The 14,860-nt window shown below is 43.9% G+C and overlaps 1 protein-coding gene across 2 annotated transcripts in view; it reads right to left on the bottom strand.

Moving 5' to 3' along the window:
* The window catches only part of LOC136629013 (zinc finger protein 300-like), a 157,587-nt gene that overhangs the window by 99,098 nt on the left and 43,629 nt on the right, over positions 1 to 14,860 (bottom strand). Inside the window, exon 2 of one of the 2 annotated variants that reach the window (XM_066605120.1) lies at positions 12,190 to 13,993. The exons of the other annotated variant lie outside the window; for it this stretch is intronic. Coding sequence (XP_066461217.1) covers positions 12,897 to 13,993 — 1,097 coding nt within the window. The 3' untranslated portion in view covers positions 12,190 to 12,896. Of the gene's footprint in view, positions 1 to 12,189; positions 13,994 to 14,860 lie in introns of those variants that run through there. 2 annotated transcript variants of the gene reach the window in all.

The following is a 14,860-nucleotide window of genomic DNA, read 5'->3' as shown; positions in this document are numbered from 1 at the left end:
TGTCACTTTTACAATGCACCACACCGATTATAGGGGTTGAATGTCCGCACCAAAAAGGACTTCGCCCCAAAAAGGCTGACAGTCTTCCTGTGTAATTGGACTAAGTCGATTAAACGGCGGAATGTCAGTCTAATTACACGGGAAGACTGTCAGCCTTTTTGGGGCTAAGTCCATTACACGGGCTGAATGTCAACCCCAAAAAGGCTGCCACTCTTCACGTGTAATTCGACAAAGTCCATTACACATGCGTAATGTGAGGGTGATAACGGCTGAATAAAAAGACAGTAGACAAGAAGTTTTTCAAAAATAAAATTATAATTATTTTATGAATCCAACTTTAATGAGGTATTAGTCTATAATATTGCCGAATATAGCAAGCAGCGATCGTCTTCCACTGTTCAACGGAGGGCGGCGCCATGAAGGAGCCCTTCAGACGCATCCAGATTAAGCTGCAGGTCATCCTGAGGATCCGGCTGATGGTAACGTGGCCAATCAGGAATTCAAACAGGAAACCATATTTGATGTAGTGGTGGTGGGGTGATTTGGGAAGATTATGGAAACACAAAGAGAACGTAAAAAAAAGATTTACGGCATTTAATATACAGTATGACGACATGGATAACACATGGATTTTACACAACAATACACAATCAAAATTAAAGGGGTTGTTCCGCGCCGAAACGTCTTTTTTGTTTTTCAATAGGCCCCCCGTTCGGCGCGAGACAAACGCAAGGGATGGGTTAAAAAAAAAAAAAAAAAAAAAGTTTAGTACTTACCCGAATCCCCGCTCTGCGGCGACTTCTTACTTACCTTACCAAGATGGCCGCCGGGATCTTCACCCACGATGCACCGCGGGTCTTCTCCCATGGTGCACCGTGGGCTCTGTGCGGTCCATTGCCGATTCCAGCCTCCTGATTGGCTGGAATCGGCACACGTGACGGGGCGGAGCTACGCGATGACGCTTAGAAGGGGGCGGAGCCAGAACACCGCTCGTGCCGAGACCCAAGAGAAGGGAGAAGACCCTTCTGCGCAAGCGCGTCTAATCGGGAGATTAGACGCTGAAATTAGACGGCACCATGGAGACGAGGACGCTAGCAACGGAGCAGGTAAGTGAATAACTTCTGTATGGCTCATAATTAATGCACGATGTACATTACAAAGTGCATTAATATGGCCATACAGAAGTGTATAGACCCACTTGCTTTCTCGGGACAACCCCTTTAACCCCTTCATGACATGGCCTATTTTGGGCTTAAGGACGCAACAATTTTTGGCGGATTTTCTTCTCCGTTTATCAAAAGCCATAACTTTTTTATTTTTCCATCGACGCGGCCGTATAAGGGCTTGTTTTTTGCGTGGCGAACTGTAGTTTTTATCGATGCCAATTTTGGGTACATAGACTATATTGTAAAATTTTTTTATTTTTTTTTAATGATAGCAGAGAGAGAAGACGCATCAATTCTGCCATAGATTTTTTTTTTTTTTTTACACCGTTAATCATGCAGCATAAATGAGACTTTCCATTTTTTCTGCAGACCGGTACGGTTACAACGATACCAAAATTCTAACATTTTTTTTAGGTTTTCCCACTTTTCTGCAATAAAAACCCTTTTTTTTGGAAATCTTTTTTCTATTCTAAATTGCTGCATTCAAAGTCACGTAACTTTTTTATTTTTTGATGTATGGAGCTCTATGAGGGCTTATTTTTTGCGAGACAAGCTGTAGATTTTATTGGTACCATTTTGGCATACATACGACTTTTTTGATCACTTTTATTGTGTTTTAAGTGAGGCAAAATGCTAAAAATGAGCATTTTGCCTCAGTTTTTTAGCTTTTTTTTTAGCGTTTTTTTCCGTGCACAGTCAAAAGCATGTGCAACTTATTGTACGCATCGTTACGGACGCGACAATACCAAATATGTGGGGTTTTATATTTTTTTTACCTTTTTTTATGCTAATATGAGAAAAAGCATAAAAAAATGGTTTTTTTACTCTTTTTTTTTACATTTTTTTAAATTCATTTTTTAAATCTTTCTTTTTTTTACACTGTTTGTGTCCCTCTGAGGGACTTTAACCACTGCCCTGATGATTGCTGTCATAAGGCATGGCAGAGCTACTGCTCTCCCATGCCTTATCGCTCATACAGCGATCTCAGGCATAGGCAATACAGGACGCCAGTGTCTGGCGTCCTGTTGCCATGGTGACAGGCCGGGCTCTCGCGATGACATCGCGAGTTCCGGCCGGAGACACAGAGGGAGCCGCGCTCCCGCTGTGAACTCTTTCCCTGCCGCGATCTACTTAGATCGCGGCAGGGAAGGGGTTAACAGTGGCGGGCGCATCTCTGATGTCCCCCCGCTGCTGCAGCGAGATGCCGGCTGTGACTGACAGCCGGCTCCCGCTGCGGGATAGCACTGGATCATATGTGATCCTGTGCTATCTCCAGGACGTAAGTTTACGCCCTGTTGCGGGAATGGGTTAAAAAGCAAAAAAGAAAGTGATAAAACGTGCATGCACAAAACAGCATAAAATTACGTCAGGGTAACCAGCAGATGCTCCTCAGGTGATATGCAGCGCCTCATGTTGGTATTGGAAAACGTGAGTCCAGGACGCAACAGATGCAGCAGTTGGTCAAACGCTTCAACAGACATGCATGTGAAGGCTGCACATTTTTCTGGGCTAGCACACAGATTGCCATACGGGGTGTGAAAGTGACCCTTTGACTGCCGCTGAGAAATTAGGGGGTGCACCCAGTACCTCCTCCTTTTCGTGTGGTTGTTCCTCCTCCTCAACCACTCTTTGCGGCAAATTAGAAAATAAAGGCAGCATATATCAGCCAACGTTTGTTCGTCTCCAAAAGGCATCTTGTTCACGGCACACAGAAGAGCAAAGACAATAATGGGCCTTGTTCCCTCTTTCTTATAACTTCTGCTCCAGAGGGATTGTCTAGGGGTAGAACTATGGGAAAAGGTGTGGGTTCGCGTTTTTCCGCAATGAAAAAGCGCACCGTAATTGTGTTTTTTCGCGAGGGAAAAATGCGATTCCGCACTGCATCGCAATTACATTTTTGTTGAAAATGCAGCCATTTTGCAGCAGTAAAACACTGGCGAAAAACACATCGCCCGTGGACAGGCAGCCTAACTAAAAAAACTCTCAATTAGATATTTCTATATTCATATTGACCGCACAGTAAGGCTAGATTCACATGAATAGAACCCATTGATTTCGGTGGGCTCGTTCACATGCTCTATTTTCCTGCGCATTTGCCCACCAAAAGTCCCCATAGAAGTCAATGCGGATACGCAACTTTGTGCAAAATACACTAGGAGATGCATGAAACACTGCATAATTGCACAAGAAAAAACACATGGGAGAACTCAGACTAATTAGCACTTGCAGAAAACGTACAGTAAAACACACCGATGCGCACACCAAAATGCATCGTCACACAAAAAAGCTACACTTGGGGGGCGTGGCCTGGAGTGAACCCGAGACGGCAGCACTTGTGTAGGCTCCGCTCGGCGGTGACTCGTAGCGACAACCACAGCTATCGGTGGACAACAAAACCTTACCTTCTGCTAGGGGAACGTTGTGGGATCATGGCAGCGGCAAAAAGAAAAGCTTCCAAAGCGGTCCCGGCGCGCCTGGAGGAGTTTTTCGCTCCGCGCGGCTCTCCTCCTGAAATGGCGGCGGAGGGAGTTCCGGAGCCAGCAACGGGAACCCCGGTAAGAGACTCTCGCAAATCCCTAATCCCGAGACCCACTAGTAGAGAGGAAGAGGAAAGAGGTGGGGAAGAGGCAGCGGGCTCGGGACAAGCAGAGAAAGGAGCTGCAACAGGGAATAAGCAGAAACCCGGGGTTCCCACAAACCGTAGTACAAAAAACAAGATGGCGCCGACGGCAGCGCAGGGAGCAGGTTCTGCATCAAGCAGCCCTGCTAAACACAAGCAAAAAATGTCAGAGGCGGCAGAGGAAGAAATCACTGAGACTTCCAGTTTCCAACCAGCAACAGAGGGGGAAATAAACAACTTGGCTGCGACTGACAGACCGGCTTCAGAATCTTATATTAAGGAAGCAATGTTGGCTTTGAGAAACACCATACAAGCTGATCTGAGGGGTCTGTCCCAACATGTAGATGCATCAATTTCAGAAGTCACCAACAGACTAAACACCACTGAAAATAAAATGGAGGAGATCGTAAAATCACATAATGAGCTTATTGATGCCCATTACGACTTAGAAGGGACCGTTATTGCGCTACAAAAAAAGATAGTCGATATGGAGGACAGAAATAGGCGTAATAATGTTAAGATCCGGGGTGTCCCTGAAAAGATACCCAACGCGGAAATCTTCGATTATGTCACGGGTCTGATCCAGAAAATCCTCCCGAACCTCCCTGAACACGAGGGGAAGATCGACAGAGCGCATCGGCTCCCCCTCCCGAAATTCTTGAAGGATGGCACCCCCAGGGATATCATTGTGCGGCTTCACTATTATAGCACGAAAGAGGCCCTCATGGCAGCAGCGAGAAATTCGAAGGCTCTGCCCGAGCCCCTACGCAGACATTCGCCTGTATATCGACCTCTCTCAGGCCACGATGTCGGCGTGGCGCAACTTCGCAGGCGTCACCTCTGCCTTGAGAGAGGCAAATATTCCATATAGATGGGGATTTCCCACGAAGATTATCGTCTTCAAAGACAATACACCACACGTGTTCCTGGACCCTGCGTCTGCTAAAACCTCCCTATCCGCGTGGGGGCTAAAAATTGTAGACCCCCCCTCTGTCCGCCCAGGAGAAGCGTCAGGAGGCCCTCGAGATAGAAGACTTCTTCCGAAATTTTCTTAAGGACTTAAAAGTGAGTTTTTTTTTCTTTCCCATTCCTGCCTAACAAGGTCCACCAAAACAAGAAAGGCCACACTTGAGAGTCCGGCCAGTCATCACCACGAACTTTTTCACCCCCCCAAATGTTTCAGCAAGCTTTAGCTTGCCACTCTTTTTTCTACTGCTTCTTCGTTGTATACTATATGGTTATGCTACCCGTCTTAGCAATTCATACTTGCTTAATTTTCTGCAAAACAATCTGTTGTTGTTTTTTGCTTAGTTATGTGTTTCTAGGCTTCATCACTTTCCTGGGACCCCTGTCTCTTAGCTCCAGAATGCTCGCTTCTTTGATATGGCTGTGAGAATTATGTCGCTGAACGCTAACGGGCTCAACCTCCCACAGAAACGAAGCTTCGCTTGGAAGGAGGCCCTTCACTACAACAGCGATATAGTATGTATCCAGGAGTCACACCTATTAGCCACAGACACACACCGCATGTCTCATAGGAAATTTCCACACACCGTGTTTGCCTGCGCCTTAAAAAAACAGGCCGGAGTCATGGTTGCTTTCCGAGACTCCGTCTCATTCACGCCCACACATCAATTATGTGATCCGGATGGTCGATATATAGTTCTGGTAGGGGAACTGAATGGTTCCCCAATCACCTTAGTAAACGCCTATGTCCCGAACTGCAAACAAATAAACTTTCTAAACAAACTTATGAAAAAAATCAGGAAAATAGCGATAGGACCATTGCTCCTATGTGGAGACTTTAATTTATGCCCCGAGAAATCTATTGACTCCTCCCAACATTCGAAGCATACAATAGGCAAGGGTCTGAACCGTTGGCTGCGCAGTCACTCGCTCTATGATACTTTTCGTTGCCTCAACGCCACGTCTAGGGAATTTACGTTCTACTCCCCCCGTCACAAAACGTTCTCTCGTATAGACCTGTGTCTGGTTGATAGGCAGCTCATAACAATGGCGACGAGTGCGGAGGTGGGCACGGCCACGTGGTCTGACCACGCGCCAATAATTACATCGATAGCCCTGGGTAGACCCAGACATCCCTCCAGGTTGTGGAGAAATAACGCTTACCTTATGAAAATTCCCGAATATAGAACCGAAATCTCGAAAAACATAAAAGAATTTTTCGCAATAAACGACTCCCCAGATATAGACCCTGGTACTCTGTGGAATGCCCACAAAGCGTTCATGAGAGGGGTGCTTATCAAACTAGGTGCTAGATTTAAAAGGAAAAAACTAGAAAAAACCGACGCGCTGGTGCGGGAAATTCGGCGACTAGAAGAAGAATTGCAAAAGAGACCTCCCCTGGTTACCCACGAAGAACTATTTAAACTTAGACTGGAATTACGCAAAACACTACACTGTGATTTTGATAGGGAAACCAGAGCCCGGAAAGCTAATGTCTATTCCTCGTTGAATAAATCCTCCAGATGGATGGCCAAATTAATTAAAAAACAGTCGGTTAAAGCCTCGATTCCATTTTTATGTGATTCGAGGCGTAAAGAATTCAAAATAACACATCCAAAGCAGATTGCAGACAAATTTCGCTCCTACTATAGTGATTTATACAACCTGAAGGACGACTTGTCCACGGCACAACCGAACAAAAACGTGATAGAAAACTTCTTAAATAATTTAAATCTCCCTAGCATTTCCAACGCACAAGCGAAGGAACTAGACAAGGAAATATCTGGCCTTGAAATTTCCGAGACAATTTTAAGCATGAAAAATTTTAAAGCCCCCGGCCCTGACGGGTATTCTTCTGAGTACTATAAACTATTCTCGCCCCTTTTGTCCCCATATTTAGTTAAATACTTTAATTCCGCCATGTACAAAGGCTCCTTCCCAGATGAAGCCCTACAAGCTATCATTGTAGTCCTGCCCAAAGCGGGCAAGCCCCCCGACGATCCATCGAATTTTCGTCCAATATCGCTGTTAAATACGGACATAAAAATTTACTCCAAAACGCTGGCGAATCGGCTGCTTGGGGTCTTGCCCGGGATTATACATTCAGACCAGGTGGGATTTGTGAGGGGGAGGCAGGCCCCGGATGGCACCCGTAAAGTTCTGAACCTTCTACATTCTCTAAAAGCTTCCCGCACCCCGGCGGTCATGCTGGCCCTTGATGCTGAAAAAGCTTTTGACCGGATTACGCATTCCAGACGTTGGCTAGGTTTGGATTCGGGGGGGGGACTGCGGAGTGCCATCCGGGCTCTGTACTCTGTCCCGTCGGCGAGGATACTGGTGGATGGTACGCTGTCCGAATCGTTTAGAATATCCAATGGAACGAGACAAGGCTGCCCCCTTTCCCCAATACTATACGTTTTAGCTATAGAACCTCTGGCTGAGGCCATTAGGTCTTCTCCTGAGGTTGGGGGCATCCCACTAAATTTTCGGCAATATAAGGTTGGGTTGTTTGCGGATGATGTCATTCTCGCCTTGACGAATCCTCTCAACTCTCTGACGGCAGCTCAGCAAATCCTGCAGGTATTCGGCAAAGTGTCGTACTACAAACTCAACACAAATAAATCACTGGTCTTGGGGATTAACATCCCTGCAGAACTAAAGAACGCAATAAAAATGGAGTTTCCATATGAATGGAGGGATACAGACTTACCGTATTTGGGCGTTTACTTAACGCCTAATGAAAACGACTTAGAGAAAGCAAATTTCCCCCCACTACTGGAAGACATGCAGAGAGAGTTAGATCGAATGGCTCGTCTCAATCTGTCATGGTATGGCAGAATCATGTCATACAAAATGAAAATCTTACCTATGATTCTCTATGTTTTTAGAGTTCTGCCAATTCCCCTTTCTAAAACTACACTAATTAAACTCCAAAGGCAGGTGTCCCTCTTTGTGTGGGGCGGCAAGAGGTCCCGTTTGGCTCTATCCATCCTAGCTATGCGCAGACTTAAAGGTGGAGCAGATCTACCTGACATAGAAAAGTATTACAAAGCCTCTCTTTTGAATCAGGCGAGATATTTGCTCCAGAAAGATGACGCGGTGTGCTGGGCGAATATGGAGAGAGGCTTCGCTAGATTCTCCTCGGGTGGCAATTTACTATTAGCAACATCACTGGAAACAATGCTAAATGTGAAGGACATGAAAGCGAACATAAAAATAATCTCTGACCCTCTGGCCCCTACCACACTAGCAGCCCTTGCAGCCTGGAGAGATTTTACAAAAAAAGCTGCTCAACATGACAGGCTTGTGACCCCTATTGTTCCCCTGGAAGCCTTGTCAGCTTTCATTCCCGACCTGGATGTGAAAGGGTGGGTGGAGAGGGGTCTGCGGTCAGTGTCAGATCTAGAAATAGGGGGAGTTTTAAAAAAGTTCAATGAGCTCCGCTCTCGGTACAGCCTGAACCCCCAGGATATATACAAATTCTCTAGAATTAACTACTTTTTGTCTAGGTCCAAATTACACACAACAAAGATCCCACACTCTACGGTTAATATAATCAATTCCCCACCTAATCTAAAGAAATCAGAAACCAGGTATTTTTATGACATATTGACGGGCAATGATACTCTCTCCAAAAAAATCCACATGTTGAACTGGGAGAGAGAATTGGAGACGGTCATTTCCTTAGAATCCTGGAAGAGCGCCTTCGGTCTTACGGGGAAATCAACCAAAGGACTGGGTATCTTAGAGGTTCAAACGAAGATCTTCACTAGATGGTACTACTCTCCTGCCTTGTTGCATAGCAGATTTGGGAGGGGCGATGGTTTGTGTTGGAGAAGTTGCGGCCATAGAGGTTCCCTCTCGCACATTTTTTACTCCTGTCCCAAACTAGACTCCTATTGGAAGAGTGTGCTTGATTCTTTAGATGTTAACCTATGTACCCGGGTTCCAAGGGGAGCAAAACATGTTTTACTACTGGTGGGCTTAGAAAATCTTCACCCGCCAGCTAGACACCTAACCCGCCATGCCCTGATGACGGCAAAAGCTCTCATAGCGCAACATTGGAGAGGCCCGGACCCCCCACACTTCAAAGAATTTAAAAATAAGATGGCGGAGCAGAAGCTATTTGAAAGATGGTTGGCGTTCAGGGAAAACACGCTAGCGAAGCATGAGGAGATGTGGAGCAGTTGGAGGGAGTCACCATAACTGTATTACAAAGTGCTCCTATCGTAGCCTAGTCTGTTTGTTGGTTTTCTACCCCTAGTTTATGTTCCTTCCCCCCCCCCCCTCTTTGGAATACAAAGCTGATTCGCACAGAGGCGATGGGGAAGCAGTAATTTCCGCTTCAAGCTCTCTAAATTTACATGTTTCTCTACTGCTTTTACTTATATGTGTTGTGTACTCACCATAATATACTATGTTTCCCATTGCAAATTGTACTTACATTTACAAAATAAAAAATTTAATGATGAAAAAAAAAAAAAGCTACACTTATATGCACAAATGTGCGAACATTCATGTAAATCTGGCCTAAGTCCAATTATAAAAAAGAATGCCAAAATTGCTATTTTTCGTGTCTTGCAAAAAAAATAAAAAAACGAAATATAAAACAGGGCTTACCCAAAATGGTACCAAGGGAAAGTCATCCCGCAAAAATCATTACCACACCCAACTACATTGGTGGAAAATTACAAATGTTATGGATCTTGGAATGCCGCGCTGCATATACAATTATTAGCTTTTAAAGTGTGACTTGTAGAAAAATATGTAAAGTATGTAAATTTGGTATTACCATAATCGTATCGACTCACAGAATAAAAAAATCCTGTAAAAAAAAATGTAACAAAAGTTAAACATTATATTTACCTCAAAGTAGTACCAATAGAAGATTTAACTTGTCCCTCAAAAAACAAGGCCACATCTAGATATGTCTCCCATGATCTATTTATACCCAGGACTGTAACAAGGGGGCGCTCTAATAACTATGTGTAGATATATCAGGGGTCAGTACAGAGATCTCTCCCATCATCTATTATACCCAGGACTGTAACAAGGGGGCGCTCTAATAACTATGTATAGATATATCAGGGGTCAGTACAGAGATCTCTCCCATCATCTATGATACCCAGGACTGTAACAAGGGGGCACTCTAATAACTATGTATAATATATCAGGGGTCAGTACAGAGATCTCTCCCATCATCTATTTATACCCAGGACTGTAACAAGGGGGCGCTCTAATAACTATGTATAGATATATCAGTGGTCAGTACAGAGATCTCTCCCATCATCTATTATACCCAGGACTGTAACAAGGGGGTGCTCTAATAACGATGTATAGATATATCAAGGTCAGTACAGAGATCTCTCCCATCATCTATTATACCCAGGACTGTAACAAGGGAACGCTCTAATAACTATATATAATATATCAGGGGTCAGTACAGAGATCTCTCCCATCATCTATTATACCCAGGACTGTAACAAGGGGACGCTCTAATAACTATGTATGGATTTATCAGGGAACAATACAGAGATCTCTCCAGTCATCTATTTATACCCAGGACTGTAACAAGGGGGTGCTCTAATAACTATGTATAGATATATCAGGGGTCAGTACAGAGATCTCTCCCATCATCTATTATACCCAGGACTGTAACAAGGGAACGCTCTAATAACTATATATAATATATCAGGGGTCAGTACAGAGATCTCTCCCATCATCTATTATACCCAGGACTGTAACAAGGGGACGCTCTAATAACTATGTATGGATTTATCAGGGAACAATACAGAGATCTCTCCAGTCATCTATTTATACCCAGGACTGTAACAAGGGGGCGCTCTAATAACTATGTATAGATATATCAGGGGTGAGTACAGAGATCTCTTCCATCATCTTTTATACCCAGGACTGTAACAAGGGGGCGCTCTAATAACTATGTATGGATTTATCAGAGGACAGTACAGAGATCTCTCCCATCATCTATTTATACCCAGGACTGTGACTATAACAAGGGGGCACCCTCTACATCTAGAAGAAAGAAGGTTTCTACACCAACATAGAAGGGGGTTCTTTACTATAAGAGCAGTGAGACTATGGAACACTCTGCCTGAGGACGTGGTGATGGGAAACTCTCTAAAACAGTACAAGAGAGGAACTAGAGGCCAGTGATCCGGGAATTATTCTGATTGCCAGATTGGAGTCAGGAAGGAACCTTTTTCCTTAAATGAGGAAAATTGTTTTCTACCTCACTGGGGTTTTTGTCTTCTTATAGATCAACATTGGGGGGGTAATAGGCTGAGTTGGATGGACAAGGGGCTTTTTTCAGTCTTACATACTATGTTACTTAACCTGTCTCTTCTGCATAACTAGAAATAAGAATATTCCCCATCCCTTAGGATGACAAGAAACCTCCCATCTCTGAGAACCTCCAGACACATTTCTCTACGTGTGGATAATACTGGATGTCTCACTATTGTCAGCTTCGCATTGTACTCTTTGTACTCGTTTTCTCTTTCAATGCCAGAAATTTGCACAATCGGAAAACAGGTTCTTAGTAGTTTTCTCCTATTTTCTGTGCAGATTATAAGGGGATTGGAAGTAAAGTGAGATGTTTCTGCAAAGTGTTGTAAATTGTATCACTATGATTAGTCAAACGGCCAAAATAAAGGAGAAGGAGCGTCCCCCATGCGATGGCAATCAGGTTCATTAGTTGGGAAAACAACACATTTCTGTACATATACACACGTGCATGTGCCTTCTCTCTTCCCAAGACGGTTCAAGGGTACCACTTAAAGGGGTGGTCGCGCGAAAGCAAGTGGGGTTATACACTTCTGTATGGCCATATTAATGCACTTTGTAATATACATCGTGCATTAATTATGAGCCATACAGAAGTTATTCACTTACCTGTTCCGTTGCTAGCGTCCTCGTCTCCATGGTGCCGTCTAATTTTCAGCGTCTAATCGCCCGATTAGACGCGCTTGCGCAGTCCGGTCTTCTCCCTTCTGAATGGGGCCGCTCGTGCCGGAGAGCTGCTCCTCGTAGCTCCGCCCCGTCACGTGTGCCGATTCCAGCCAATCAGGAGGCAATGGAACGCACAGAGCCCACGGTGCACCATGGGAGAAGACCTGCGGTCCACCGTGGGTGAAGATCCCGGCGGCCATCTTCGCAAGGTAAGTAAGAAGTCACCGGAGCGCGGGGATTCGGGTAAGTACTATCCGTTTTGTTTTTTTTAAACCCCTGCATCGGGTTTGTCTCGCGCCGAACGGGGGGGCTATTGAAAAAAAAAAACCCCGTTTCGGCGCGGGTGCAGCCAACCCAATGATCGTCTCAGCTCAAAGGGGAGACAAGTGTAAGGTGTATTTTGCAATGGAAAGGAACGTCTGTAGACGCAACCTTTTTGTAATAAAGAGGCACAAACCATCAAGACAGTAAGCTCAACTTCTCGGTTTTATTAAACCAGCATGACACACGTATTTCGGGACTTTGGAGCGCCTTCCTCAGTATTTGGTGGGAACACATTATACCAAAACACAGAACATGGGGGATGAAATAATATGCAAATACACTTTATGGAACTCCAAGAAAAAACATGATTAGAAGCAGTATGAAATCACAAACATACTTTCTGAATACAAACTTGTATTATTAATTTTCCAGACGCTGGTATATGATCAGCGTGAAACATTCTCTGCACACGGTTGATATACAGATGTTTTTTCTAAATTGTTTTTGCTGTCTGGATAACATATGTTTATCGGTAATTACATACACTTCTTACCCTGTTTCCCTGAAAATAAGACATACCCGGAGAAAAAGGCATAGCATGATTTTTCAGAATTTTTGAGGATGCAAAATGATTTTTCAGGCTTTTTGAGGATGCTTGAAATATAAGCCCTACTCCAAAATTAAGCCCTGCTAACAGTTAATTAAAAAAGTCAATTTAAATAGTGTGCAGGCAGCTATACATGTAAAAAAGTTAAACCTTTTTGAACAAAAATTAATATAAGACACTGTCTTATTTTCGGGGAAACACTGTATTTATCATCATTCAGTGCATTAAATAGCTTTTCCTTTCACTTCTATGACATGTGACTTTACTTTTTTTCTTTTCCTGTATGGCCTGTAATAAAAACATTTTAAAAAATAAATGGTTTCTTTCCCGTGTGACTTCTTTCATGTTTCAGTAGATTTGATTTGTAGTTAAAACTTTTCCCACATTCTGAACATGAAAATGGCTTCTCTCCTGTGTGAATTCTCTGATGTGTTACAAGAGTTATTTTTTGATTGAAACGTTTCCCACAATCTGGGCATGAAAACGGCTTCTCCCCTGTGTGAGTTTTCTGATGTGAAACAAGACTTATTTTCAGGTTAAAACATTTCCCGCAATCTGTGCATGAAAACGGCTTCTCCCCTGTGTGAATTCTCTGATGTATAATAAGATCTGATTCAACGGTAAAACATTTGCTACAGTCTGAACATGAAAATGGCTTCTCCCCTGTGTGAATTCTCTGATGTGAAACAAGATGTGATTTGTGGTTAAAACATTTCCCGCAATCTGGGCATGAAAATGGCTTCTCCCCTGTGTGAATTCTCTGATGTACAATAAGACTTGATTTCCGGTTAAAACATTTTCTACATTCTGAACATGAAAACGGCTTCTCCCCTGTGTGAATTTTCTGATGTATCATAAGATTTGATTTCCTGTTAAAGGATTCCCCACATTCTGAACATGAAAATGGTTTTACTCCTGTGTGAATTCTCTGATGTGTAACAAGAGCTATTTTCTGGGTAAAACATTTCCCACAATCTGGGCATGAAAATGGCTTCTCCCCTGTGTGAATTCTCTCATGTCTGATAAGATGTGATTTCACAGTAAAATCTTTCCCACATTCTGAACATGAATACGGCTTCTCCCCTGTATGGATTTTCTGATGTACAATAAGATAAGGTTTCCGGTTAAAACATTTCCCACATTCTAGACACGAATACTGCTCCTCTCCTGTGTGAGTGCTTTGGTGTTCTCCTCTTATGTGACTTTTGTTCTTCTCAGTCTGTGATGACTCATAAGATGGGCCCTGTATAAGAGGATCAGATGATGGATCTTTGCTGTGAAGGGCTGAGAGGACATCTGGGATAATGGCAGGTTCTTCATATGTATCTTGTGTGATATCACAATCTTCTGCTTTATAAGCTACACATACTAGATGTCCCTCTGAGCTCCAGCTACCGTCATCTGCCAAGAATAAAATGGATTTTACCATTTGTGAATAATAAAATGTTAAAAAAGATTCTGAGCCTTTATAATATTTCTGGCGGCCATATTACTTCCTGATACAAGAGGACAGGTATATACACCACTTATCCCTCAACATGCAGAAAGTCAGATGTAGGAGCGAGTAGTACATGTAAATGGCACCAACAAGACAACCATCACAAACCCTCTTTAAGACCTTGCTCACACAAGTGCAAAAATTCGCCGTGCCAAAAAAAAAAATCACAGCTAACTGCGCAAAACATGGAGTGAATGTATGATTTTCCACAAGTGTCATTTGCGTAAAAATCACCCATTCACACAATCTGGAGCTGTGTGTTGCAGGAAAAAAGCACTGCTGTTCAGAATTTCCTTGGTTGGTAGAAATCCTCTTAATGACCTCTAATGACATAAAACACACCTGTCTTCTTTTTCCAGCCTTGGAAGCAGCAAAACTCACTCCCTTTTTTCAAGCTCCCATTTAAAGGGGTTGTCCCGCGCCGAATCGTTTTTTTTTTTTTTTCAATAGCCCCCCCCGTTCGGCGCGAGACAAACCCGATGCAGGGTTTAAAAAAAAAACGGATAGTACTTACCCGAATCCCCGCGCTCCGGTGACTTCTTACTTACCTTGCGAAGATGGCCGCCGGGATCTTCACCCTCGGTGGACCACAGGTCTTCTGTGCGGTCCATTGCCGATTCCAGCCTCCTGATTGGCTGGAATCGGCACACGTGATGGGGCGGAGCTACGAGGAGCAGCTCTCTGGCACGAGCAGCCCCATTCAGAAGGGAGAAGACCGGACTGCGCAAGCGCGTCTAATCGGGCGATTAGACGCTGAAAATTAGACGGCA

The sequence above is a fragment of the Eleutherodactylus coqui genome, chromosome 5 (assembly GCF_035609145.1).
Source record: "Eleutherodactylus coqui strain aEleCoq1 chromosome 5, aEleCoq1.hap1, whole genome shotgun sequence".
Classification (NCBI taxonomy): Eukaryota; Metazoa; Chordata; class Amphibia; order Anura; family Eleutherodactylidae; genus Eleutherodactylus; species Eleutherodactylus coqui.
This window is presented reverse-complemented; position numbering and strand designations above follow the sequence as displayed.